Raw genomic sequence first — 26,122 nt, 5'->3', positions numbered from 1 at the left:
TGGCTGTAGCAAAAGTTACCTTTACTTCTGCCATAATACGTGTACTCTGAATCATCTCCAGCATTTTTGCTAATTGATTTGTACCATTCTCATTGGGTTGTTTACTATAAATCTTGTCAGTCATCAGTTCATTAAAATATGAAAAAAAAGTTTCTAATTGTCTGATCATGTTTCTTTACTGACTACTTCTCATGCACCATACATCATGCACTGCTGATAATTTTACACTTGATTTTGTAATTTTTTTTACACTGGCAACACCCACATGTACTAACAGGCCATTTTTGATGTATAAAATTCTAACGCGGAGACTTGGCAGAATACAACAAAAGAAATCGCTTTAAGGTTGAGGAATGAATAATTAATTTATTTTGTTTTCTTCCCCTAAACCTCTTGCTATGTTAGAATTTTAATGCATTGAAAATGGCCTGGTAACAACCACTTCGTTTTTCCTCTTTTGGGCAAATTTAATCATTCTTTAACAGTGGTTTTTTAGCATTCAATAATGCCTCGCATCAACAACATTCATTACCTAACCATTTGCATACATTCTTATCCACATGACTACATACATGGGTCAGTTCTACTTTTTGCATTTTGCAGTAGTCACATGCACCAATATGGCGCCTATTTTTATAACTAAGGATTTACTAGTACTACTTCAAGTTAGAAGTTGTCTTAAACACTTTCACAAATTATTTTAATTATCTGATTATCCACACAACCCGTCCACACGACCGTTATTTGTTTATGTATTTATGTATTTATTTAGTTATTTTATTTATTTATTTTTACATTTTAACGCATCGTTAAAAGAGGTAGCTTACCAAGTGAAACTTGTCACATGGAATAAAATAGATGCCGAAACTTGGTTCCTTTCGAGAGATAATACCCCTCTTGAAAACCGCCAGACAGCACTGAAGACACTTGTGGTCTGAATTCAACTTACCTAGAGAAAACAGAAGTGGGGAGCTTAGATTTATAGCCAGCTGTGGCTATATAGAAGGTAATGACTCGAATCAATTAATCCAGAATACAACACCGTAAACTTTTGATAATGAGCTCTTCCAATCAACACCCCCACAAATCTCAGACGCAAATTTCTTCCGATAATAAGGTAGCCTTTCCGACTAAAAGAACGTGGGATTATTCCTGGAGTTTTGACCCTTGAAACTCTTGAAGAAGGATAACTTCCGATAATCCTCAATTTTGGAACTTGTTTTGTACCTCATGTCGTTATAGTATGCTCATACACTTGTTTAATTTACGTGAAAGGACTGTAGGACTTGAGTTGGGTTTAAAATCGCCTTGTTTAGGAGGTTTTGTCCCTAGCGGGTGTTACTCTTCGATGTACCTACGAATGTTTTGCCACACAATATCCCTTCCTAACATAGACCCAAAAAACGGAATTCATTCCGATTATAAGCCTCCGCTCCTCCTTTCCCGATAACAAGCCCTCTTAAAGTAAACTGTAAAAAAAAGCCTTTTGCACAATTAGAATCCCAGGGTTTATATTATCAAAATTTTACGGTATTCTGACAGCATACAGACTACAACTACAATGTTCAGACTACGTACCACAAGTGTGGCAAATGTCGACGACTCCATCATCATTATGTCCCTCTGATGGAGTTTTCGAAAGTTTCCCCGAGCTTTGTTGAACTCGTTCCAAAGATGGGGGGCAGCCAAATGTTAAACTCTCATCAAAACCCTCTTGTAGGGGTACACCTGAAGCGGTATGCTCTGTCGAAACTTGTAGGAAAGAGGCCGTGAGCGATTGCATGGAAGGATCTTCGGTTGGACTGCTTGGCGGATATGGAATTCGAATTCCCGCTTGGGTTTCTTGGTTCATTTCGTCTGTGTCGTCTTGGGGAAGTAGGTTCCCCTCACGATGGTCACTACTTCGAATAACTTGGGAATGGTGAGAGTTATTGTTCACGGAGAGAACCCCATTACATATTGGGCACGAAATGTTGGTGAAGCCAGTGGAAGGTATTTGGACGTCTCCACAGTTAGGGCACTCGGCTTCGACCGCGCTTCCGTAGTGAAAAATGGCAAATTCAGCGGTGTCATCCATTCTGTCCATTAAAGGACGCTTTACGAAGACGAAACAGGACAAGAGAGGTGTTCTCTGCAGCCTGTCCCTTGAAAACCCATGACTGGATTGATGATATATACCGAATTTTTGGCTTAAAAAGAGACGAAATGAGAATTTGCTGAAGAAGCACCTTTCAGATCCACCAATGACAATCGTGAAATCGGAGTTTGAGTGACCCGATTGGCTCACTGTAAGTACTAGTCGTCGGGGGATTCCCCTATTCCTTGCGACTTAATATTCTAGAAATTGTGATGAGCTGGTAATTTCGCTTGATCCACCACGCGTAGTACTCCCCAATGAAACGTTGAAGGTTTGTATCCTCAGTTTCCAATCGTAAGTAGTAAAAATCTTCCAATTGTTAATAACTAGAAGACTGTTTTAAAAGTCCTCACGACAGCGCTAGTACTGGTGTCTACGGAAATACCTCGATATCCGGAAATGGCAACGAATCGCCATGTTCAGAAATTTCTTCACCTGAGTTTCAGTGTACAATATTTCATAAAATCAACAATTAAGAGTTGATAAGTCAAAATGTTCAAGGCGTAAGTTCAGTTTGGACTGTACATGTTTTTATAAACATTTCCGCGGGGAGGAAGTGAAGGAGAAAAATATGCTGAGCAATCAAATTCCAAAATGTGACGTATGTAGAAAAACTCGACTCGTCAGCACATTGTGGGCATTTATTTGTTAAGCTTAACGTGCAACCTTCTATTACATTACTGGTTGCGTTGATTATAAAGGGGTTATTTCTTGCAGGGCTAAAGTGTGTTGAGATCATGGCCAAGTTATTGGCACTGCTCTTCCTAACAACGTTACTTGTGAGTATTATCGTTTCTATAGTCTTGCTAAGAATGTCCTAAAGATTCATATGGCGAGAATTTTTCCTGGAAATTCTTGAACAAGTGGGACGACAAAAAGACTGAAGACAGTCCTTCCTCTTTGCAGAGTACGCACCGAGTATCACACAAGAAAGTTTTTACTTCTGTCTGCTAATTAGTAACATTTCCAGAACTGTGGTACAAATCCTACAAAGTTAAACAGTCTAACTCTTGTATTCCAGATTTTGAGCATTTTTTTTTCCACTAGGTATGTACACGTGTTTATTCACTGAAGTGCAAGTACAACCAGTTCACAGTTGAAAATGTGTTAGGCAATTTATCTTGCATTGACTGCAGTCCTTGTCATCCTGGATATGGCTTGAGTCCACAGTGTGGTAGTTATGTTAAATATGGAACAAGAATAGAATGTAAACCCTGCAAACTTGGGATAACATACTCCGCAAAACATAATATCGAGTCATGTCGCCCATGTGGCATTTGCTCAGATCATCAAAAAGTAATAGCGAAATGTACTTTGGAGTCTAATTCAAAGTGTAATAACAGCTGTAGCAGTGGGTTCTATTATGAAGAAATGACTGGTGACTGTCGAGCTTGCTCGTGGTGCTGCAGTGATGGGAGAAATATTGTCAAAGACCAATGCAAAAACATGCCATTTTACAAACAGTGTGATGCCAATGAAATGGACTGTCAACCCAAATGTCAAGATGGGCAATACCTCATCGTGACAAGAACTGGTACATACTGCAAGAACTGCAAAAACTGTCCATCAGGGTATTCACTTTCCCCACAATGTGGAAGCATTGTAGAAAACATCAATGATATTAGATGTGTAAAGTGTATTGCTGGAAAAACCTTTTCAGAAAAACCAGGGAAAAAAGAATGCTCAGAATGTACTACATGTTCTGTTGGACAGAAAGAACTTGTGCCTTGTAATATGACCCATGACAGAGTTTGTGGTGAATGTGATAAAGGGTTTTATATTGCAAATGGTACCGAATGCAAACCATGTTCTGCCTGCTGTAACGATGATCAGGATGAGCGTGTTACTGAATGTGTTGAACAGAATATGCCAAATAACAAACAGTGTAGTTTCACCCAAAGGGCTGTCAATGTGTGCCAACAAAAAAATGCCCTTACAGATAGGACAATAATCCAAAGAGATTCTCCTGCATTTTTTATTGTCATGATGGTACTAGGAGTTGTTAGCACAATTGCAGTAATGGTCATCTGGAAATATGTGAAATACCGTAAGTACAAGAGGCTACCAAGAAGTCAGTCATTAGCCATATTATTGCCATCTGAGCAAGAAGAAGGTGAGGCTTTATGTGTGTGACTTGTAATTACCACTAAGCTAATTTTAGTAGTTGCTCTATCACCTTGAAGAAAATAACCAGTGAGTTGTAAATTATGTACTTTACTGATAATGCTGTTACTTACTGTCCAGTAACTCAGAAAAGGGAATTGATTCCTATTCACTATATCAATTTGCAGAATAAAGTCATTTTACCTCATGTTGCCCTGCGCCCTCTCCTCCTTCCCAAAACAAAAGCTTTGTAATACTCATTGGAGTAGAGAAAGAAACTTATGAAGATTCATCTACTTTTTTTCTGCAGAACAGAGTCACTCAATAACACTGGAGGCTCCAACAGCTCATGGCTCACAAGAGACCCTATGTTTTGATAAATCTGGTGTCTCAGTCCAATTTAGTGACACAGAAAGTTTTTTTGATGATGGTCCAAGAGTTAAACTAGAAATATGTCGGAACACAGATGTTTTAAGTACACTCCAAGATGGTGAAGTTCAACTTAGTCCAGTAGTAAAATTTCATCCTTATGGGTTGAAACTGTCTAAACCAACACAGGTCAGGATACCACACAGTGCCTTGGTGTTTTATAGTAATGGGTGGGATCTAAAACTCAAAAGCTCAACTCTACATGATGAAAGGACTGTGTGGAAAGATGAAGAGCTATATGAAGTCCACAACAATGAAGTTAGCTTCCATGTGGACTATCTTCTTACTTATGTTGTTGTTGGCGTATCACTTCACAATAACAAACCAACAAAGAAGCGTCTACAGTTTGCTGTCTTTGGAGGAGAGGGCAGAGTTGGTGTAAACTACACAGCATACATATATGTTTTTGATGACTGTGAAGCATCACTAGAGGTACTAAATCTGTTAGATTACTGGGTAGTAAAATGAAGTTATATGTTCTAGTAGATGAATTCCTGCTTGCACATTTTAATTGTTTAAAACCTGTCAACTTTACATAAGACAGTTGATTAACACACTACTCTTGGAAAAAGAAGTTAAGAATATATAAATTTCTCCAAAGCAGCATTCTTTTGAACTGATGTTATGAAACTGATGTAGTGCAACTGCACAAAGTATACCTAAACAAGGGTTCAATGGTTTGACTTTAATTTTCATTTTCAAGAGAATTAACCAAGCATATAGTTTTAAGAGAACAGCTTGGTGGTTGATGAGGAGTCCAAAAATGTACAGCTTTCACTTAAACAAGTAGATTTAATGTGTTTCTAGCCTCTTCCAAGCGTTCAGTTAGTTAGAGTTCATTGCACAAAACGGTGCGCGAAAAAAATAAAAAAAGCACAGTGAGATCTCGCCACGCTTTTTTTATTTTTGCGGGCGCTGTTTCTCGTGCTGCGCCACAACTAACTGAATGCCTGGATGAGGTGAATGTTTTTCTCAAGGAAACATCAGTTAGGTCATCTTCCTACAATGTACATGCACTCCAAGTATGAATGCCAAAACACACTAGTAAAAAGCAGTTTAATACAACAGTAACAAATCTTGGAAACATCATCATGATGATGTATATTAATTTATTGTTGCTTGACAGTAATTTGGGATTAATATTGGCATCAACAATTACCTCGTAGACTACTAATAATTTTAGCTGTGATGAATGGCATGAATGTTAACACTAACTTAAAAAAAGATATCAAAATAGGTTTAAAGCATTACTGTTATCTTTTTATCAGAAAATAATGGAAGAAGAAAGGTCACATGACAGGATTCTGTTGGCTTCCCCAGAGTCTCTGTATGTTGAGACTGTATCTGAGACAGACATCAAGATTTCTGTTAAACAACCTGTTGAGGGTTGGATTGTTGGAGAGATAAAACCAGAGGTAGCCTCTTTATGTTACAAGTGTCTGTTAAAATGGTTTTTTACTGTAGTAAAAAAAAAATTAACTGAATGAAAATATGGCTATATCTGTCATCCTGGGCTTCATGGGCTCCTTGTCTATATGCATTGTCACCATCAATGCCAGGGAGTTCCCCCTTTCTTACATGGGAAAATTGTGACAAATAGCTAAATCGTTCAGGAATAAGTACAAGCAATGGTTTCCTCTCTTTTTTTTTTAGTCCAGTTTGTGACAAATTCTTGTCACCTACATTGGACATATGAGGCCTTATGCGCCCCTTGGCGTTAAGTAGTTAGGTGAAGGTGAAGGTGAAGGTGACATTGGACATATTGAGCTCAGATCTGATCCTATGCTTTTTATTGAAAAGTCCCTATTTATGTAACTCAGAAGTAAAGTTGAGGAGGGATTGGGCTTCTGCACTCTGAATCCCTTGCTTCTCTGTCATCTCGCACTGTTGCAAAATTAGAAGAGAGAAACCGCTCACAGTCTACAACAATGCCTGGACCAGTACATTGTAAAGTAAGGACCACTTCATTGTTAGTAACAGTGTTACTGAGCGATAGTCAATATTGACACAGGCATGTTTTGATTACACTGAATCAAAACTAATTGTTTTCTCACAGGTTATAACACACAAGAGTTTGAAAGAATCCTATCAAACTATACCAAGAGCAAAGGTGCTATTTAAACATGACAATGGTCAAAACAGAGACTTCATTTGCATATTTGAGCTAAGTGCTGACAATAAATCCACAACAATTTGTGCAGTTGCCTCAATCAAAGAGGTTTGTGTGACATTTACTTTTTAGTTACCGAATAAATAAAAGTAATTATAACCAGTTTGATTTTAAAAGTTGATGCGGTGTGTATTAACCTATTCCTGCTCTTCCCTAGCCTAGCAATGCAGCTTACATGTGTTGTATTTGGTACACCTAACTTGTTGCAAATCTCTGACATTTGACTGTAGGATCCATTTAGGAGAGTTCAAGAGTGCAAACCAGGATTTCATAATGACAAAGACCAGATGGTAACTGGAAGGAATCTGTGTAGTGAGTATCCGCATGGCTGCGGCAAACTTTATAATATACTTAAGATGATTTCCGCAGAACATTCGAGCAATAATGGCAAAAATTAAGTTAACAAAAAACCTCATGGCATGGAAATATTTTGAATGCAGTTAAGAAGAACTTATCAAGACTTAAGCTCTCCTTTGCTATATGGCAGTTATGTTGTTAGAACACACAGCATGTAAATTAACAACAGTTGTCTATATAATTGTCTTGTAGAAATCCTCTTGAGACTCATTAAACATGGGCTCAAATGTGCTACGCCTTTGACAAGACCTATCCTTATTACACAAAATTTTCATGTTAACATGATTTCTTGATTTTGGAAGAACAATTAATATTTGGTTCTTCAACAAAACTTTCAAGGGTTTTAACATTAATCATGTTCTTTTAAATTATGAATAAGCCACTTTTTTACATAATCTATTGTTTAGACATCTTTCAATTAAGGCAATTCCCCTGAAATAAAACTGCCAATTGATTTTTGTTCAAACTTTGTACACTGAATATTTATCATATGAGAACTTTAATTATAAAATTACAAAAGGGGGTGCCCATGCTCGTTAAGGAGCAGTGAGGCATTAAAAATGTCCCATTTTAGCATTATTTAATGCTTATCACAAGAATGCATTCCAAGTTATTGTAAGCTCTTAGTGAGCCCAGACTCATGAAAACACACCTCAAACTACAGTCAATACTTGTGTCAGACACAAATAAACTTTTTAAGTTTGATTTTGACAGACAGCTGAATCCTTGTTAAAATATTGGAGCCAAATTGCTTGCCACGGCTATCAAACTGCAAAATAAAAAAGACTACAGTGCAGCTGCTATTTTTCTTATTTATTCAATTTTCAACAATAGAAATCAGATCAGTCTTTACTCATGCAAAGCTTAGGTGATTAGTTGATTGAAATGACTGGAAAAAATTTGGGGTGCCCAAGCTCGTTAGTGAGCTATAGCCATTTTTCAACTGACAGAACTCAATATCAAGGCAAATCCGCTATGTTTTCAATGTGCGTGTACACGAGCGCATGCTAATGACACTATAAATTATGTGCAGTAAGGATGCGCAATGCAAATATGAGGAATCACCTTAAACACCTTAGCGGGGAAAAATTTGTAGAGTACTTTTCCATTTCAGATAAATTGATTTTCACAACCACCTGTCCAACAGGACAAGTTAGATTTACTTAGAACAAAACAAAGTCTCTCAAACAAAACCCACCCTAAATTTTTAGAGATAGCTAACTGTAATGAAATCGAGGTGCAAAACATACAGTACACAGACAACTTTAATCAGGAGTGCCAGTCTTACACACCAATGCCCATCTGCACACACAGTCTATTATGTATTGCCCTGTAATTGATTAATCATACAGAACTTTGATTGGCTAACGCCAAACTGGTGATCACACGATGTGCCAGAGAATGTGCAGTCAAAATTATGAAATGCAATATCTCGAAAATAAACTATATTTAAACACCTTTCACCACACTTGGGAAATGAACTGTTTTGCTTTTCATTCAACTGCGTCATCAAATGCTGTTGTATTAAAGCACCAAACATGTCTTTAACATAGAGCAGTTTTCGTAAAACCAAAACCAAACCAATTACTTACCAATTAGACTACTCAGCCAATCTCAAACTGTAGTAAAACCAGAACCAAAACCAAAGTCATTGTCTAATTACTTTCAACACTCAAATGAAAACCGCTCTAATAGCTAATAATTATTGTTGTGTTATTGTTAAGACCCCCTGATTACCAACCAAGAGAAGTCATCACCCTGTCTTCATGAGCTTCCAGAGGAGGTGCTGCATGCTGTGTGTATGAAATTGGACATGCTACTTAAAGGGGTTGGTAACTGGCGACATGTTGGAGCAAAGCTTGGTTTCACAGAGGAGCAAATTCAAGTTTTCAGGAATGAAATGTCGACTCCTGATGGAAGTCCCTGTACTGTAATGCTGGAGGCATTGAAGGCTAAGTCACCAAATCTCACTGTTGCAGAGTTTGTACGGATTCTTCAAACACGAAAAATTCAGCGTTTTGATGTTGTAGATGTCCTAGAACCTTATGTTTATGACCCAATTCCAAACAGCACTGGAGCCTAAGTATAGTTGTTGTGACATGAACTTGACTACATGTAAATGATAATCACACTTATTCAAGGACTGACCATTAGAAAAGTAACTTATGAGGGTACAATTCACTGTGCACTGCTAATGTAGCAATTTTAAGACAAATATACAAAATTATTATCACTTGATTATGAACACTTTTTATATAAATTTATAGATTTAGAGCTAATTTACTATGTGTAGCTAATGCATAGCCCTTTGCAAAAACGTGAGAGGACTGGGACGAGTTTCCTATATTGATTAGATTGAAAATCTAAACATTTCAACTGGAATGTTACTGAATGGAAAGCTACCCAGTCAAGTTTGAGAGTTTTCAGCGGAAAACTGTCCAAATGGGGAGCCTTGCAAAAGTTGCAAAATTTCATACAAACCGTTACAATTTTGTGGCCAACTCTCTATTTTAGGTGATATTTGAAGAACTATCATTTTGCCATTTTCCTCCTCTAAATACTTCTATTCTTGCTTAAGACTCTAAAATTTAGCTGATCTCTCATTTGAATATCTTAGTTTTTCAAACAAACAGAAAACAACCATACTCTTTCCCAGTCCTCTCATGTTTTTGCAATGGCCTATGCTATGGCCCAATTACACCTGCTACAAAATGTTAAGGAAATGTAATAAAAATAATCACATTTCCTTACTGCATTATTGTTAGGTTATCGTTTGGCAAACAGATAAATCCTTCTAGGCCATGTTACATCTCAGTAGAGTTTGAAGAATGTATGCAAAGTGTACAACAGGACACAACAGGACAACTATGCTGCTGCATTATAATACAATATTCACAGTGTTCTCTATAAGCACAACGTGGCAAAAATCGCCAGCTGGTAGTCCTGAGCTTTCCAAGTGCTCTTTAGATAAATAGGATTACTGAAGATAAACAAAATGTAAATGAAAACTGTGAACCTTTAAAACTAGTGGAAATCTCTGTAAAAATAGATAGAGACACAGTAGCAAGGTTTTGGTTATACCATTATTAGTTCTTCAAGCAGAGGTTGTTACAGTAGGAAGGAACATGAAAATAGTATTATTCTCATTGTTTACTGCTCATAATCAGGCATTAAAGTTACCCATTTTATTTGTATAGTTTGAGAATTAAGAGTGAGTAGAAGTATGTTCACTTACTAAAAGGAAAATATTACATACACTATGGCATATACACTGCTTTTTATAACTACATTATTTTGGAAATTCCCTCAAGGAATAGCATACCTCCATGATTATACATGACTTCCAGTATTGGATATTTTACTAAAGTACAAAATTAATATGATGTTCAATGTTGTAGTTGAAAGGCACAATGATATGAGGACCCTTTTTGGGCTGATCACATGTTCCTTCCAGTCTATGGCATGCCCAAACAGGTTCTAGAATGCTAAAAAGATTCAAGATTCTTGAGAGGTCTTGGGACACACGTTCCTCTTATGATGCATTTCAACTGTATAAAAGGTTGACTTTTTATTGAGCAAAGTGATTGAGTTTACCTTTTACATGTAGACATTGATATTTGTCTTGATGAAATGGTCTATTTCCTGCAAAAAAGGAATCACCATAATTGTGAAACCTTGCTATCTGATAAAAAAAGTCTTTGAGTTTACCCCTTACATGTAGACATTTATATTTTTGTTGATGAAATGGTCTATTTCCTGCAAAAGAGAATCACCATTACTCTGAAACCTTGCTATCTGATAAGCTTGAGTTGTTGACACAGTATATATGCATTGTATTTAACCTGACATTTGGCCTGTGCATTGTGTTCGTAACTCTCTTGCTACATGTATGTTATAATGCAATAACCCTGAAATGATGCTCATCAATGGGACCAGCAGACACGCTGTGTCATTATGCCATGCCACTTCTGGTGTTCACTTTCAGTTTGTGAAATGCAATTCCTGGGTATGGGTAGGTTGGGTATGATTGCTGGTTAATCCCTGGAGGTATTTCCCAACATTAAAATAGAGTAGGTTTCAGCTGAGTGCCATAAAACCAAAGTAATCACTCAGGACAATCACAAATGACACAGATGATCCAGTGAACCAATCACAACTCAAAGTAAATATACATGTAGCTGATGAAGCAAAGTGCAGGAAAACTTGTCTGAGTGAGTCACAATTTTGCTTGATTTCTACTTAATTTTCTACTGATTTTACTTCCGATGGGATGAAAAAGTGGTGCAAGTTTTATGAGCACGGGTCATAGTAAGTTTTTGAGCCACAGGTCAAAGTAGTGCAGGTCATACAGTAGTAATGCAATTATGCAAACCAACTCAAATGCAAAGCGCTTTTCACACGCAAATGAACATGGCTCAATAAGCTTCATGTATAAAGGTTTTTGCTGCCCAAAAGAACTGATCACTTTTGACCTATTTAATTTTACATACTTGGCCTGAAATAGGAAATAGCAAGTGACAAGACTCTGACATTAATATAGGATGTTTATTTTCGAATTAACGCAAAAGAAAATAACAAAGAAAATATTACTAGAAATCATGAAACTAATATCTTTTAATAATATGATCAAATACTGCATAGGGTAGGAAATAACATACAGATTTTAAAATATCTGGCCCTGGTTACAGAATGGGTGGATAAAACTAAACCAGATTTGATTTGATTTGAAAACAAGACTGACAGAAAGTAATCTAGTTAAAATGTTTTTTGTAACTTTTTATTCAACAGAAATTGACTGTTTGTCTAGGGGATAGTGTTATCTGCCCTTTATGCAACTACATGACCAGGCTTAAAAGGGGTATGAATTTTATTGGTTTGGTCAGAATGTAACCAAAGTAGAGAGAAGTAATGACTATTTGCTGTGTATAATTCCCTGTTGGCACAACAATGATAAGAGGTTGTCAGGGCTACCCACAAACTGAAACAAGTACATATATCAGGGCAATATTAATCTGATATTTTCATTTTTTCATATTAATCTGATACTGTCCATGCACACACTTACTCAACATTCTGAACTTCCTGCATAATGTCATCCATATTAAGAAACGTTGCCATGCTTCCTTCTTCCTCTGCTATTATCTCCAGAGGTTTAAGCCAATCACTATGAAAAGTTTCCACAGTGCACTCGAACTGCATCACTGTCTCCAGCTGGTCAGAGAACAAATGTTCTGAAGTCATATTACAACTTGTCACTATCAATTCCACTTTGTCGTTGTACTCTCCTGCCAGAAACTTAGCATGGAAGGAAGGCACCTTTTTCAAAGCAACAACCATATTTACAATCCAAGTTTTTAATAATTCACTTTCAGCAATGACTCGGTCAATCTTCTTGTTATTCCATGCACAAACTTCTCTGGTGTATACCTTGTCTAGAGCTGTTTCATTATCCAGACATGACATAATGAAGACCAAGCCAGACTTGTCCATGAAAGGGGTTGCTATGGTAACCTTAGCTCCTTCCATGTTCCATTTCTTCATTCTAAACTGTAGCAAATTTGCAATAAGCTTTCCTGGATTTACCCCATCATGAATTTCATCCTTATTAAACTCGTGAGCATCGTGGACTTCAGAAGCTACGCATCCATCACAAAATTTGGTACATTTGTAGACTACATTGCCCTCACTGCTGTCAACTTCAAGGGTATTGCTTTCAGGGTTCTGTCCTTGTGTACCGGTTCGCAAGAACCGATACAAAAGACCCAACAATGTTCAACAGCTAAACAAAGGTTCGTAAAGAAAGGAGCACAATGGTTATTCCCTCTGTGTAGCGGCCGGTACACCAGGACACAGCCGCTTTCATTCCTTTCAGTTTCGCTTTCGTCTTTACAGGGCGTATCTAATCGATAGAAATCGATCATCGAAAATGTAATCGATTAATCGATAATACTCGATAGTACTCGATATTTGTCGATTGATTAGTCAATTTAATCGATTGAAATCGATAATCACAAATTTTTTGTCACATCGATGGAAATCGAAAATCAAAAACGTGATCTGATCTTATCATAACACTGCGTAACATTTACCTTGAAGCTTACTTTCGAATCCGCTTTGTTGATAAAGATGATGTTACTTCTTTCTCCAATGGTAGCTACTTTTCTTATTTTTTTTTCACCAGGATCACTGCTGTAAAGCTGTTTAAAGCAATATTTCAGCAGATTTCAGCCCAGCAATCCTATGGTGCTGTGTACTGTGTACTCGGATCGATCTTTGCTGTACTTACGGGTATTGAATAATGATAACTAACAAACAAAACAAAGGAAAACTTGTACTCTAGAATCATCAGAATCGTGGTTAATATCGGGCGTCACTACTGTAGAAATTGGCAAACTGTCGTCCGTTCTCCGAGAATTTAGAAGGTAATTTTCGAGCGCTTATGGGGAGGCGCGCATGGTGGCTTACGGAGCGCGGAGGGGTCGCGGAGGGCTTGTTTAGATTTGTAAGCCGCTGACCACTAAAACGATAACCTCTTTAACATCTGCCAATAAATACACTATAAAAGAACGAATTATCGTAAATTCTCGAAAACGTCTAGGGGATCACAATTGTGGAACGGCTTACTAACCGAATTGAAGAGAACGAGAAGAGGACTCGAGATATCGTAACAACAAGTATGACTCTAATTGTGAAGGCGGAAACGATAGTTTCGTAACAGTTGCGTTGTTCATGTTTTGATCCTTTTCAGTTTCAAAATTTACTAAAAATTCTATAGTCAATCTTAAATAAAGCCGTGTAAAGGGAATGCTTATCAGTTCAGTTTGGACTACTGTGTATTTGTTCGGGTGAGTTGTGACTCATTCTAGCGTAAAACTGAGAACTTTATGAAAGAGAATCTTCGTCCATTTTCTTTTCGATCATTGTCGAACAAATCGATACAATCGATAGCTAATTACAAAAATCGATCAAAATCGATAGTCACAAAGACGCAAGTGATCGATTTCTATCGATTTCCAATATTAATCGATTGATTAGTATCGATTACGATCGATTACGTTCGATTTCTATCGAGTATCGAAAATATCGATTAGATACGCCCTGGTCTTTAGCAGCTATCAAAGGAACAGGATCAACCAGTACCTGTTTCAACTTGTCCTTTAGCTCGCTAGTTTTCTTGCCCTGTATTAGAAGGGATTTTTTCGTGGCATACCAAATGCAGTTGAACAGTTTGTTTGTAAATTTGTGGGGATGTCCCTCGCCAGTCGGTTGACTCCATGTTGCTGTGTAGCCCAGAGCCGAGTAGTCTCCTTCGCAGCCGTTATTAGGGTCGTCACGCAACGCTCCTCCCCACTAAGTGGGGAGGAGCGTTGCGTGACGACCCTAATAACGGCTGCGAAGGAGACTAAGAGCCGAGAAGAATTTGTCGAGATCTTTTGCGCTGCCCGTCCATTCGAAACGACCCCCGCATTTTCCGGATATCCGTAGGAATTTAGAAGAATCCATTATTTTGCATTTGCTTCGTGCGTTATCTTTTCGATCGTCTCGGAATTTTCCCGCCAAATTCCGCAAGATCAGATGCTGCTCATGTGATTGCCCTTGGATGAACTTCGATGAACCACTGACGAAACCAACCAATCAAGTCCACGCCTTGCCTACGCCTATCCAAATTAACCAATCAAAGTACATTTACCATTTTGTAAACAGAGTCAAACAGAGTTAAAATACGTTCGTTCGTTAAATTTCAATCGTCTCACTTTTTAGCTGCAGTCAGTACAGTTGTAGTGAGATTCGCTTTACGGTTTACGTAATCGTTTTTTGGCGTTTGAGTGTTCGTGCCGTATCATCCCTTGAAAGAGGCCACTAGAAACACATGATTATTACAATGCGATATGGAAGTTCGAGAATCCTTGCTGTTAAAGTCTTGTTTCTAGTCGGCGTTTCTTTCGTCAACATTTCGTTAAATGATCATGACGCAATCAGGGAAAATGGTGAGAAAATGTTTTCTTGATTTAAAAAAATTATCGTTTTTCTCGCCTTTTAGATATGTAGTCAGTGAATGTTCTTCTAAATGTTCACATTCCTTGTTTTCAGGTGGATGACACAAGCGGTGTGACGCAGCAACCACAATCACCGAAAGTTCATGGTTTTCGTCCTTTTGATCTTAAGGTGAGTGGTTTTTCATACAATATACGTCTCTTTTAGCGCCATATATCCTGTGGTTTGTTGTAAATTTTGTGTTTATGGACTAGAGATCGTGAAAGTGCAATGCGACGTGAAAATGCGCGGATTGTGCTGAGTAATCACAGTTTATAAGCGTGCAGTTTGCACCAAATATTACATGGAAGATCACTTTTTATATTAATTTTCGATCGAGTTTGGCCTTATCTCGAGACAGAAACTTTTTCTGAGCGATAGTTTGTGCTAATATAGTTTATTTTAAAAAAAATCTTACTCTTACACACGTATCAAAAATATATCTCTTTATTGTAGTGCACCGTAGTATTGCATCATGTTACTCTCAGGAAATGTGACGTCATTAATTAACATTGTAAAAGATTGACAGATACTCTCTGCTTGCTTACGTATTGTTAAAATAATCCAACAACAGTTTGCCTATTGTTGGAACAATCAGACCCAAGCAGAAGCCATTGAGATGGTGCTTACTATTTTGCAATTTAATCTCCTGTATTTATTGTTTTCCATTGATGAGAGACTAGAAACTGGAGATTTCAGCCAATTACTAGGACACTTTCTGCCATTCCATTCTGAAATGGAAAAAGAGGAGCATTCAAGGATTTGGTCTACAATTTGCAAGCTGTTTTTCTATGACATTACTGTTTCATAATGTGTAGTTCCCGAAAATATCCATACCCCCACCACAGAGAGAATTTCACGTAAGCCCCCCCTCCTACTCCCCGGAATTTCCATTTTTAACACAAAAATACCCCCCCCCCCCACCCCACCCCTCCAGAATTTCCACAAGTATTACGTACACCCCCCATGCCCCGTGGAAAAAATAGTTTTGGCAAGAAAATGTGTTAAAGTTGCAGCAAATACTCCAAACACTTTTGCACATCACTGCTGTTTATTCTTGATTAATCGTAACATCTGAAGATACACACAAGGAAAACATACAGCAATTTATTTAAACATGCTTTAAAAGAAAATAGATAAAATAGTAACTTGTCAAATTACCTTCCCATATGACTAAGTCCTTTTGTAAGTGCGGTACAATTTCTGTTGATTAGGACTGTTAAGATGAGTGTGGATGAAATTGACACCATACTTTTAGCCCGAAAACGATCGCTAATGCCCAATTTTACAGCAAAATTACTTACAAATGACAGAGATAAACAAGAATATGAAATTCTCAAGTTTGTGAAATCGTAGCATCATTTCTGCCTTTATAAAGAAACTAATTTTCACGAAAGAAATCAACTGCCCTCTGTAATTTCCTGGGTCTTTGACCCCCTACCCCTCCGGAATTTCCAATTCCTTGTGTGGAGGGGGTATGGATATTTTCTGGAACCACACAATTTGACTTTCAATCCAAATTTCAGGGCTTTTTTTGGCCAAGTGGTAAATGCCCACATCACTCTGTCTGAAAGATTAAATGAAAATGAGTAAGCTATTTTGTCATTTTGAGGGAGCAGTACAGTACTGTGTAAAAATGTGGTGGTTATTTCTGGAAAGTTAAATAATTAACATGCATGCACTTACAGATGTTTTGTTTTGCAGACATATGTTATACATTTGACTGTGGTAGCCTGTCTTCTTACTGCAGCATTTGCAGAGGTAAATGTTTTTGAGATTTTTCTTGTTTGATTCTGACAATTGTTCTCAGGCAATTAAACTTTACCTATACTTAAAACACAGCCATTTCTTGAAAAGTACTAAGAAAGACAACCATTTCTGGCTTTTGGGTAATGGCATCAGCAGGCTTTTAGCCAGATGGAAGTCCAGGCATCCTGTGGACAGGCACTCTTTAAAGAAAATTGTCTGGGCATCAGTGGATGTCATTAGTAACTATCTCTTTTATGCTGAATAAGTGGCTTCTTTATGAATGCCAAGATGTGGTGGACAGTCCCTACTGAGACAGGAACTAACCATGCAAAAGTTGCATGCAGTCCTTATCATTAGGCACAGACCTTAGCCCAAACCCTCAACTACAGTGTAACGTGGTGTTTTGAAGTTTTAACCTTTCAATACTTCAAAGGCTTTTATACAGAAAAGAACAGTAAAATCCAAAATGTCAGGAGCCAAGTTCAGCTTGTTTTTTTGTGATTCGTAATACTTATATATTAATGTTCTCTATTATGCTTGTATCAATATCCATTGACTAAGAATTTAAAAGATAATTAAGATTAAATACATACATGTACATATGTGCATCATTATGCAAACTTTTTATGTTGGCGTGCAATTTTCATAATATACTTAACTTCCCTTAGGTTTCCAGGAATAAAAATGTTGTCTATTGGTTGATCAAGTCATCATAAAGCTATAGGCCAATTTGCCACGTTTTCAGAATTGCTGTGACATTCTTATGTTGCATTCTTATCTGTATTTTTTTCTCTTTTTAAGCCTGTAAACACTTGCAACTCTGAAACTCAGTTCTTGGTAGAACATGAGGATGGATCAACATCATGTGAAGATTGTCCATCTTGCCCTCCAGGTCAAACCCTTTCAATAGAGTGTGGGAAGCGAATACTATCAAATGCTTTGATAAAATGTGAACCCTGCAAACTTGGCTTGTCATTTTCAAGTACACATGGAACTTCTGTTTGTACCCCTTGTTCATCCTGTGCAAAAGACCAGGTGGTGGTGCAGAACTGCACTCTAATGTGGGACATCAAGTGTGACAAAAGATGTTATGGCATGGACAGGTATTTTTTACTTATTAACCAAACACAGGGCTGTAATAGGAGAATATCAACCAAAGTCTTTCTGGCACAGACAAAGTGAGGCATATAGTCTGCACAAGAAAAGGCTGAGGAAGATGTTCTCCCAGTACAGTCCCAAGCTGAATTCTGGTTCAGAATTCTGGTTCTGTTTAAGGTTCAGCCTGGCATTGACTAACATGTTATATATTCTAACTTGTAGACTCTATTATCCCTATATCAATAAGTTCTTATGATAAAGTGCAAAGGTTTTTATAATCAATAAATGTTACTGACACTGGCTTTCAAAAATGGGGAAATGTTGGCTGGTTGTTTGGTTCAATTCAAGTAAAAATTGGATGGTCTTGAGTATCTGCTGGCACATGTCTTGCCGACAAATCTTGCCTGAGACCAAGCAGCTTTTGTTGAAAACCAAGTTGAGAATCTTTAATGTTAATAGCATTTGTAACCTCAATGTGTGCATCTGAAAAAACATTCTATTGAGTATTTTGTGTATTTCTATTGTATATTGTGAATTGTTCGAGCAAATAAAAGAAAAAAAAAGTATTTAGGTGAAAAAGGTTTTGGTCAAATTAGTACTTTCTAAAAAGGTGTATGCCATGTGACCTTCAAATTCATTGCACATCAGCCTGACCTTATAATCATGTGGGGTTTACCGTAGTTACATTTAATGGCACTGCAAATGCAAGTGAAGATATTACAAAATACATTTTATTTTTTTCTCAAACATCTGAGCGGCCTGGAATCCTAAATCCCCAAATTTGATTGGCTAATCTACACATGTGACCAGTCCAGCTTTTTACGATACGACCCATGGGCCAGATTTTTTCCCCGCTGCTTAAATTTCATTCCTAAAGGTTAGTGGTAATCGTCAATCTTTTGCCTTTTTTACGCATCCATGGACGATTAGTCAACGCAAGTTTATCTCCGTTCACTTTAAAATGGCAAGGAAAGTCACTGCAAGTAAATTCAATTGAGTGTTTTGAAGTTGCGAGAGTTTGCTTGGTTGTTTGTAGCTTGGCGCTGTGATGGCGCGTAATCGTGTGTTTCTCTCGCCATAAAATTGAGTCAATTTCAGTCGAGTTTACCTCTCTGAATGTTGCTGTATTTAGGAGAATTTCTGTGGAATACACTTAACGAATTTCCTCGCTTTCTACTATTCAATTTACTGCAGAAAAGTCTGATTTCAAGTGATTTTTTTTTCTGACAGAAATTGTTTTTGTAGTAAAACTTCAAACTTCGCACGAAATTTCACACGCAAAAACAATTTTGGAGAACTTAACTGGTGAAATAAATGCAACTAACATAAAGTAGTTACAAAAAAATCTGTTCTTTAATACATCCTTTGGCAAGATTTCCATATAGTGAAAAACTGTGACCTCGGGCTCAAAAATGCTGCCCTCAGCCTGCAGTCTCGGGCAGCATTTTCAAGACCTCAGTCACAGTTTTTCGGGTCTGCTAAATCTGCGAGCCAGCGAGCCATGCGAGCCACGGTGCAAGCCATGCGAGTCATGCGAGTCATGTGAGCCATTTTTGCGAGTATTTTTTTTTCAATTGGTCTGGGAGGTCGTCGACTTTTCACCAAGAAACATAGATCTCGCACCCGACTATCACTAAACTATTGCTATAACCGCCCTCCCGCCATCTTGAAAGCGGAGATGACCCTGGGGACAAGTACAACCTCGCTCCCAGGGTACTCTCTCTTTCCCTGGGAAATTCATTTTAAAGTTAGCTACAAAAGTGCCTACAATTGAAGTATTCCCAAAAGAAAATCCTAATCTCGCTTTGGTTACCATAACTATTGCTGGTGCGGCAAATATGAAAAATGCTCTAAACATTTGTACATCGTGCCAAGTCTTGCGTCATAGTAATGGTTGCCCTGAGTGTGATGAATTTTTTCTTTGTTTCACATTTTTGTTTTGGAGAAAATTTTGTCTATTCAAATCGCCCAGGATCTGCAAAAAATAAAAACAATGCGTCAAAAACTTATTAAGGTTCAAAACTAAAGTAAAGAAAATTTTCTGAGAGAAACGTACAGCTCCACCGCCCCACCGCTACTCGAATGGGTAGGTGAATGGTATCCATTGGCACCTGTCATTCAGTGATATCCACGTTGAAAAGCATTCAAGAAAAAAGAGAATAGTACTTCATGGCAACTCCGTGTATTGGTGTCAAGAATGGTGAGTGAATCGCGTAATTTTAACAGGTTCGCTCTTTAGAGAATCAGAGTTATCAAAACTTTGTCAGTTGGCTGACTGCTGCATGTGGTTGTCTCTTCCCTTAGAATTTAATATTGCAAGAATTTAATATTGCGATCTTATTCATTTTGTTCCGTTGCTCTTGTTCTTGTTCTCATGTGAATATAAAATGTAACAAATAAAAAATCTTAACATTTGTTCTAGGGCTCACATGACTCGCATGGCTCGCTTGGCTCGCTGGCTCGCAGGTTTATAAAACTCAAGTTTTTCACTATAGGGACTGACCCTTAGCCGGCAAATAACATATATATTTTTTAGATATTAAAAGATGCTAATGTATGCAAAATTTCCATTTCATATTGTTTATTTTTGTTGCTTGACAGGTATTATGATGATGACAATGGAGACTGTTTCCTGTGCTCAAAATGTTGCAACAATGAACAAGATGTTGTGGAAAATGAGTGTAAAGAAAAACTGGGAACCAGCTCAAACATGATCTGTTCTTTTCACAGCAGTATAAACCGATGTGACAGGTCAACAGCATTTCCACAGGAGCCCACCACAACCATGAATCAGAGTACAATTACCAATGATTATGCAAGTCCAAGCCAGGGTTCCAAACGTGAAGACACTGTACCACTTACTGCCCAACCCAGTCATCATTTTTCTCAAACAAAAACAACAAAGCATCAGGACTTACTGATTCCAGTCAGTATTTCTGTGACATCGACATTAGCCCTGCTAATAATATTTGCTGTTGTTTTTTACATTCGCAAGGCAAGACAAACAGGAAATTACTTGTGGTGCAATAGTTTTGATGCTGAAACTGCAGGTATCTCTGACTCAGGAAACGATCATAAACCAACTAAGGGAAATCTAGGTAGGATTTCTTTGTTTTAGTAATTAGAATTTCTTAAAATTTCTTTCCCTATAGGGAAACCCTGTGCCATCAGTTCTGTGGCCCTTGGCCTAGGGCTTTTGAACCATGCATACTTATTTGTTAAACCTTCTTTATTGACCTTAATTAGCTGCCTGTCAGTAGATGATGTATATCCATATTAAATGGATGTCTTTTTTAAATATTCCTTTTGTTTTCTTTTATCATTTGCGCACAATCATGCGATGTCTCATTATTAGATGTTCCAAGTAGTGTTTATTTCCTATGAGTTCAGTTTATGATAATGACTGTGTAACAGTGAAAATAAAAGTTGCAGCAAAGATAAATTTAGATCACAACATTTTACATACTCCTAAAGCTGAAAGGGCTAATAATACCTCAAGCCTTGTATACAATCTCTGTGTGGTAGATAATGGGTTGTCTATCAAACAGAGATTTGAAAACAATGAAAAAGTCACAGTCAGAGGGATCGATATGGCCTTTAATCTGTATATAATATTATATGCATGCCTATAGCTTGATAAGTTTTTCTGGACTTCTGTTTGACTTAATTGTCGCCATTTAAGTTGGCTTATCTACAAGTACAGTCTGTACTTACCTCTTCCTCAACTGCAAGGTTTTTTCTCTGAACAGTAGGTGGTTATGCTCCTTTGCAAAACATTTTCTGTTAGAAGATTTTCCGGAAAATTGTAAATAATATATTGTAAATCAAACAAAATGTGTGTTAACAAATTTATGTAGATTGAACAATTTGCACTTATTTTATTGTATTCTCTAACAGATCTAGTTGGAAAAGGGTTGGAGATGAGTGATAAAGTTAACCATCGCATATTGTCAACAGAATCAATGGAACCACTGTTAGCAGAGGTGCAGTACTTACAGAAGTTAATTTGGTCATTAGTTTGAATAAACTTCATCATTCTTTAAGTTTCTTATGGATTCTCACCATGTTGTAACGGTATAACATATAATTATTGATCAATATGGCCTTTAATCTATATATTATACTCATGCCTATAGCTTGATAAGTTTTTCTGGGCTTCTGTTTGAGTTAATTGTCGCCATTAAAGTTGGCTTAAAATGCAAGTACACTGTACTTACTTCTCCCTCGACTGCAAGGTTTTGTTTCTGAACAGTAGGTGGTTATGCTCCTTTGCAAATTTATCAAGGAAGTGTAGTGTCTGAACACAATTACGTAAAAGAGTAACTGGCTTGAAGCTAGTTGTATTATAATTAGTAGCTTGCCTAATTTGTGGGTAGTTCTCTAAAAGAACAGTACGTGGTTGTGGACTAATATTTCAACAATCTGAGCAGAAGTCATCTTCAGAGTTACGTGAGAAAGTCGACAGAGGAGTTGTAATATACTCTACTGTTGTTATGAAAAGACTAACTTCTTAAAGAAAAACGTATTAACTGAGCAAACAAAATATTTGCATTACTTTACAAACTTAGGTGCTTAAGCCACTTCTAAAGTTATGTAGGAGCTGTTGCAAAGCTAATTTTATGTTGTGTTATATTTTACCATAACTCCTATAAAAGATACCTGAACTGTAAAATTATTATATATTTTGCAGGTTAATGAAAAGGAACTGGCATGTTCTTACCAACAAGGTGTGATATATTTTGCTTTGTTTGTATTACCTTTAAACTTGACTCAACTTATATTTGAGGTGTATTAACTCCCTGTTAAAGTTACTTTGCATTGCCACGTTCCCAAGATTTCAGATAAGGATAACTACATCTAAATTCTTAATCTATTAAGGTTTGTTCATAGCCTTGATATGACTGGGTTTTTTGGAAATAATGAATGGCTATTATTTTTTAAGTTTAACTGACATGTTATGACAGTAGTGGAGAAATTGTCTTTGACTTTTCAGGCGAATCTTCAATGAATCGTAAATGAATCTTTTTCTGTGGTACTTACTGGTTGTGTTCAGTCTTTGTCCAATTTGTAGACCAAGACTGAATGGTATTAAAAATGCAGTTTTTCACTGGAATTAATTTGCTAATATAGAATTCAAACCCTTATTTTGTTAAGAATGTATCTAAATTTCGAAATGAGATAAGAACAAAGCTCCTTCGTATCTTAAAATTTAGAGATGGCTTCATGTATTTTGAAGGATCCCAATTTCATCAACTTTCACACAATCTGCTGTAAGAAGTATTTGTAAAAAGTATCGTAATTGGTATTAATTAGTTTTGTTTTATGATTAGTACATCCTTTAATGCATAAAAACTGGAATATTTCATTAATGTATACCGAAACAGATAAGACTGTAAAGCACAATAATAAAGTAAACAATACAATAGTGCACTAAATAATATTTCTACGGCATTTAATTTTTGAACCCTTTTTAGAGTCCAAGTTACTGAGTAGCTTATTGGATGATGCACATTATCTTCAAGCAATCTCAGAGCGTTTGGACACACCTCTGGCAGGGGTTGAGAACTACCGAGCAGTTGCTCAGAATTATGGCCTCAAACATTACAAGATATCATCGGCATTTGCAGTGCATGCTAGAGGGCCAACTACGGCGCTTATTGAATGGCTTGCAGCTACTCACACAGAACTAACAGTTCAAGATTTTGCTGCTGTGGTGAGACAAAAAGCCAAAAGAAATGATGTTGCTTTATTACTTGAAGCATATGATTCTCACAAAAATTAGGAAGGGCAAAGTTAAGTGTAGCAATTAAGTTAACTGTTTTAGTGTTTGGTAGTTTTTTTTTAATTAGTTTTATTTGGTTCCTGATACCTCACTAGTACTGGGGACGAAGAGGATTAAGTAAGGAAGTAGTTTTATAAGAGAGAGCATTTTGCACTTTCTAAAGGCTAAGAACGTTTTACATTACGCTACTTCAGAATTTTTAAAATCCCTTCAGCCATGTATACGTGTATAATACCAGCACAACTTGTGCAAAATACACTCTTCTTGGACCTACACAACCTTTAAGGGTTCCCACATTTCTGGAGTTAAGTAGAAGAGGCGTGATTTTGGATGAACTTGGGGATTCTAAATTTGGATTAAATCAGTGAAATTTAGGTATTTAGGAGGTTTTCTAATTTCAGTTAGTGGATTTAGGTTTTTCATGGCTCCAGCGTTTAATTGGTTGAAAAAGAAAACCAGACCAACTGCGCTCGGAGGGCTATCGCTGTAGTCACAGACAGAAAAAGTTAGGCACTTTCCTCTTCTTTAATGAGCCTGAGCCATGGAAGTTCACCCATCTTACATTTCAGTAGACTTTACATGAGTCGTATTAGTGGCTGGGCCTGTGCAGTTGTAAAGGTAAAGGAAATATGCAGGATTATGGTGTCCTGCCAAATTTTTTTTTTCAGTTGACCACACGAGCCATAAAAATATATAATAAACTAAGACCGATATGTTCTTTCTTTTAATTTTTTTACACTTTAAATTATTTTTTTGTGGTTCATTTCGTGTTAAAGTAACTTGAAAGTATTTAATTTTGGTAAATAATGTTGTATTCAGTGCGGTCTGTCAAACATGTATTTGTTATTTTGTTTTAAGACGAAAGTGAGGCAGAATGTGTTCAATCTGTTTCATTCAATATTTTCCGACCAAGGAATCCTATTTTTTGTGGTTTAAAAACACCGCATGCTTATTTAAATTCAGAGAATTTAACATCAAAGGTGTACAGAGATTTCTCCAAGAACAAAGTACAGTAAAATTGGCAAATAGGCCAATTTTTGATACCTCGCAAGGTAGACGAATTGTGAATACTGACAACTCTTGCAAAATGCAATAGCTCGACGTTGTTACCTTACCTATACGTAGCGCACACAGAAATTTGTAGACCGAAAATTTAAGTCTAAAGGAAAACATGTGGTGGTGTAGTAAAAGTTTTCAAGTAAGTTTTGCTGTAAGTTTAATTATGGCAATGTAGCACCAGAGTTTCTTAGAAATCTTGTTTCTTCGTTTGTACAATAGACGATCATGGACTCTTGATTTGTATAGTCTAGCCTTTGAATTTATTATCTTTTTCACTTTTTTTTTCATGTTTTCGTATTTGCACTAGTTCTTTCGTGTAAAAAGAGTTAAGGAATAGACCTTTTGCAGGATTACGTGAATATGTTACCCTAAGCCTCGTTTAATCGAAATTTTTTTCAAACCTCTGGCTCTATACTGTTAGCATGTTGGAATTCTTTGTTGCTTTGGGAATTTATTCGTGATAATACGTTTAATTTGTCCGTCGAGAGTGAGGCTTGGGGTGAAACTAGTTTACGGTCAGATGTGAACGTACATAAGAACTATTACAACCTCTGTAATCCAGTTAACATCTTTTGTGAAACAAAGTGAAATGGTGAAAAGAATATTAAGTATTTTATTAAATAAGTCGGCAATTTCCCGCCATCTTTTTTATTTTTCGTAAGTTTTGAACAACATACTTTTAAACGTACTGTGTGTTTTAAGGCGTTGTAAACAACGCCCTTTTATACAAACCAGGAGTGTTAATCTGTTAAGGTGGCTGAACACATCCAATTTTTATTTCTGATATACGAGGCAGTGCACAATCGGATTACGAAAAACCTTGCATGTTGCTGATACAGCGACTACTTGGTTTGTTCTCTGCTAGTTCTAAATGTGCTATTTTACTTCTTAAAATAATACAGTGTGTTGCGTGTTGTAGTATTTTGTAAGAACCGACAGTATGTCATAAAAAGTGTGTATTTGAAATAAAAAAGTTAAAAAAACGACGAGATAATGGTTTGTTTTGCTTTTCTGGAACGAGGAGAGGTGTGATTGAAATAAACGAGTTCTCGCGTAAGGTTTGCTCTGTGTGCTCTTTTAGTGTTTGGAAAAGAAGTGGCACTAATCAAAATATCCCCCAACTAAGTGATTGAGACCCGTATTTTCCTAGAGACTTATTCTTTTAAGACTCTTATTCTCCTAAATTAAATGAAGCTGTTCGACT

At 36.9% G+C, this 26,122-nt stretch overlaps 5 protein-coding genes across 6 annotated transcripts in view; 3 read left to right on the top strand and 2 right to left on the bottom strand.

Moving 5' to 3' along the window:
* LOC110043481 (uncharacterized) overlaps positions 1 to 1,458 on the top strand; it is a 37,667-nt gene extending 36,209 nt beyond the window's left edge. Inside the window, exon 5 of the mRNA XM_020748932.2 lies at positions 1 to 1,458. This exon is cut by the window's left edge and continues 436 nt beyond it. The gene's annotated coding sequence lies outside the window, so the exon portion shown is untranslated.
* The window catches only part of LOC110043452 (uncharacterized), an 11,061-nt gene extending 8,833 nt beyond the window's left edge, over positions 1 to 2,228 (bottom strand). The window contains exons 1-2 of the mRNA XM_089274276.1: positions 1,579 to 2,228; positions 828 to 949 (exon numbers count right to left, since the gene is read on the bottom strand). Coding sequence (XP_089130402.1) covers positions 828 to 949; positions 1,579 to 2,086 — 630 coding nt within the window. The 5' untranslated portion in view covers positions 2,087 to 2,228. The remainder of the gene's footprint in view (positions 1 to 827; positions 950 to 1,578) is intronic.
* Positions 2,229 to 2,326: 98 nt separating this feature from the next.
* LOC110043437 (uncharacterized) lies at positions 2,327 to 10,390 on the top strand. 2 transcript variants are annotated; one of them, XM_089274262.1, is made up of 8 exons: positions 2,327 to 2,408; positions 2,855 to 2,916; positions 3,185 to 4,250; positions 4,551 to 5,101; positions 5,938 to 6,084; positions 6,726 to 6,887; positions 7,070 to 7,151; positions 8,921 to 10,390. In XM_089274262.1, the coding sequence occupies exons 2-8, from the start codon at positions 2,875 to 2,877 to the stop codon at positions 9,277 to 9,279; spliced, it is 2,409 nt and encodes an 802-aa protein (XP_089130388.1). In that variant the 5' UTR covers positions 2,327 to 2,408; positions 2,855 to 2,874; the 3' UTR covers positions 9,280 to 10,390. The 2 variants fall into 2 exon arrangements, with proteins under 2 accessions (XP_089130388.1, XP_089130389.1); XM_089274263.1 differs by having other exon boundaries at positions 2,366 to 2,431.
* LOC110043530 (uncharacterized) lies at positions 8,444 to 12,968 on the bottom strand. The gene is made up of 2 exons (XM_089274291.1): positions 12,262 to 12,968; positions 8,444 to 10,952 (listed from the first exon to the last, which is right to left on the bottom strand). Exons 1-2 carry the CDS (start codon positions 12,735 to 12,737, stop codon positions 10,946 to 10,948), a joined length of 483 nt encoding a protein of 160 aa, XP_089130417.1. The 5' UTR covers positions 12,738 to 12,968; the 3' UTR covers positions 8,444 to 10,945.
* A 1,947-nt stretch (positions 12,969 to 14,915) lies between these two features.
* LOC149104031 (uncharacterized) lies at positions 14,916 to 25,912 on the top strand. The gene is made up of 8 exons (XM_089274272.1): positions 14,916 to 15,184; positions 15,288 to 15,362; positions 16,935 to 16,991; positions 17,781 to 18,082; positions 20,679 to 21,175; positions 21,975 to 22,060; positions 22,768 to 22,804; positions 23,552 to 25,912. The coding sequence occupies exons 1-8, from the start codon at positions 15,158 to 15,160 to the stop codon at positions 23,857 to 23,859; spliced, it is 1,389 nt and encodes a 462-aa protein (XP_089130398.1). The 5' UTR covers positions 14,916 to 15,157; the 3' UTR covers positions 23,860 to 25,912.
* Positions 25,913 to 26,122: the final 210 nt, after the last annotated feature.

Source organism: Orbicella faveolata, unplaced genomic scaffold (genome assembly GCF_042242905.1).
Source record: "Orbicella faveolata isolate gen_17 unplaced genomic scaffold, um_ofav_v1 contig_35, whole genome shotgun sequence".
Classification (NCBI taxonomy): domain Eukaryota; kingdom Metazoa; phylum Cnidaria; class Anthozoa; order Scleractinia; family Merulinidae; genus Orbicella; species Orbicella faveolata.
Note: the sequence above shows the minus strand (reverse complement) of the source record. Positions and strands in the feature narration are given on the sequence as shown.

Excerpts from the sequence above, each read along its gene's own strand:
- LOC149104031 (XM_089274272.1), top strand. The coding sequence starts at position 15,158 with ATGATCATGACGCAATCAGGGAAAATG. Across the intron at positions 16,992-17,780 it reads TTACTGCAGCATTTGCAGAG|CCTGTAAACACTTGCAACTC; the intron begins GTAAATGTTTTT and ends TCTCTTTTTAAG. Across the intron at positions 22,805-23,551 it reads GGCATGTTCTTACCAACAAG|AGTCCAAGTTACTGAGTAGC; the intron begins GTGTGATATATT and ends AACCCTTTTTAG.
- LOC110043530 (XM_089274291.1), bottom strand. The coding sequence starts at position 12,737 with ATGAAGAAATGGAACATGGAAGGAGCTAAGGTTACCATAGCAACCCCT.
- LOC110043437 (XM_089274262.1), top strand. The coding sequence starts at position 2,875 with ATGGCCAAGTTATTGGCACTGCTCTTCCTAACAACGTTACTT. Across the intron at positions 5,102-5,937 it reads ACTGTGAAGCATCACTAGAG|AAAATAATGGAAGAAGAAAG; the intron begins GTACTAAATCTG and ends TCTTTTTATCAG. Across the intron at positions 7,152-8,920 it reads AACTGGAAGGAATCTGTGTA|ACCCCCTGATTACCAACCAA; the intron begins GTGAGTATCCGC and ends GTTATTGTTAAG.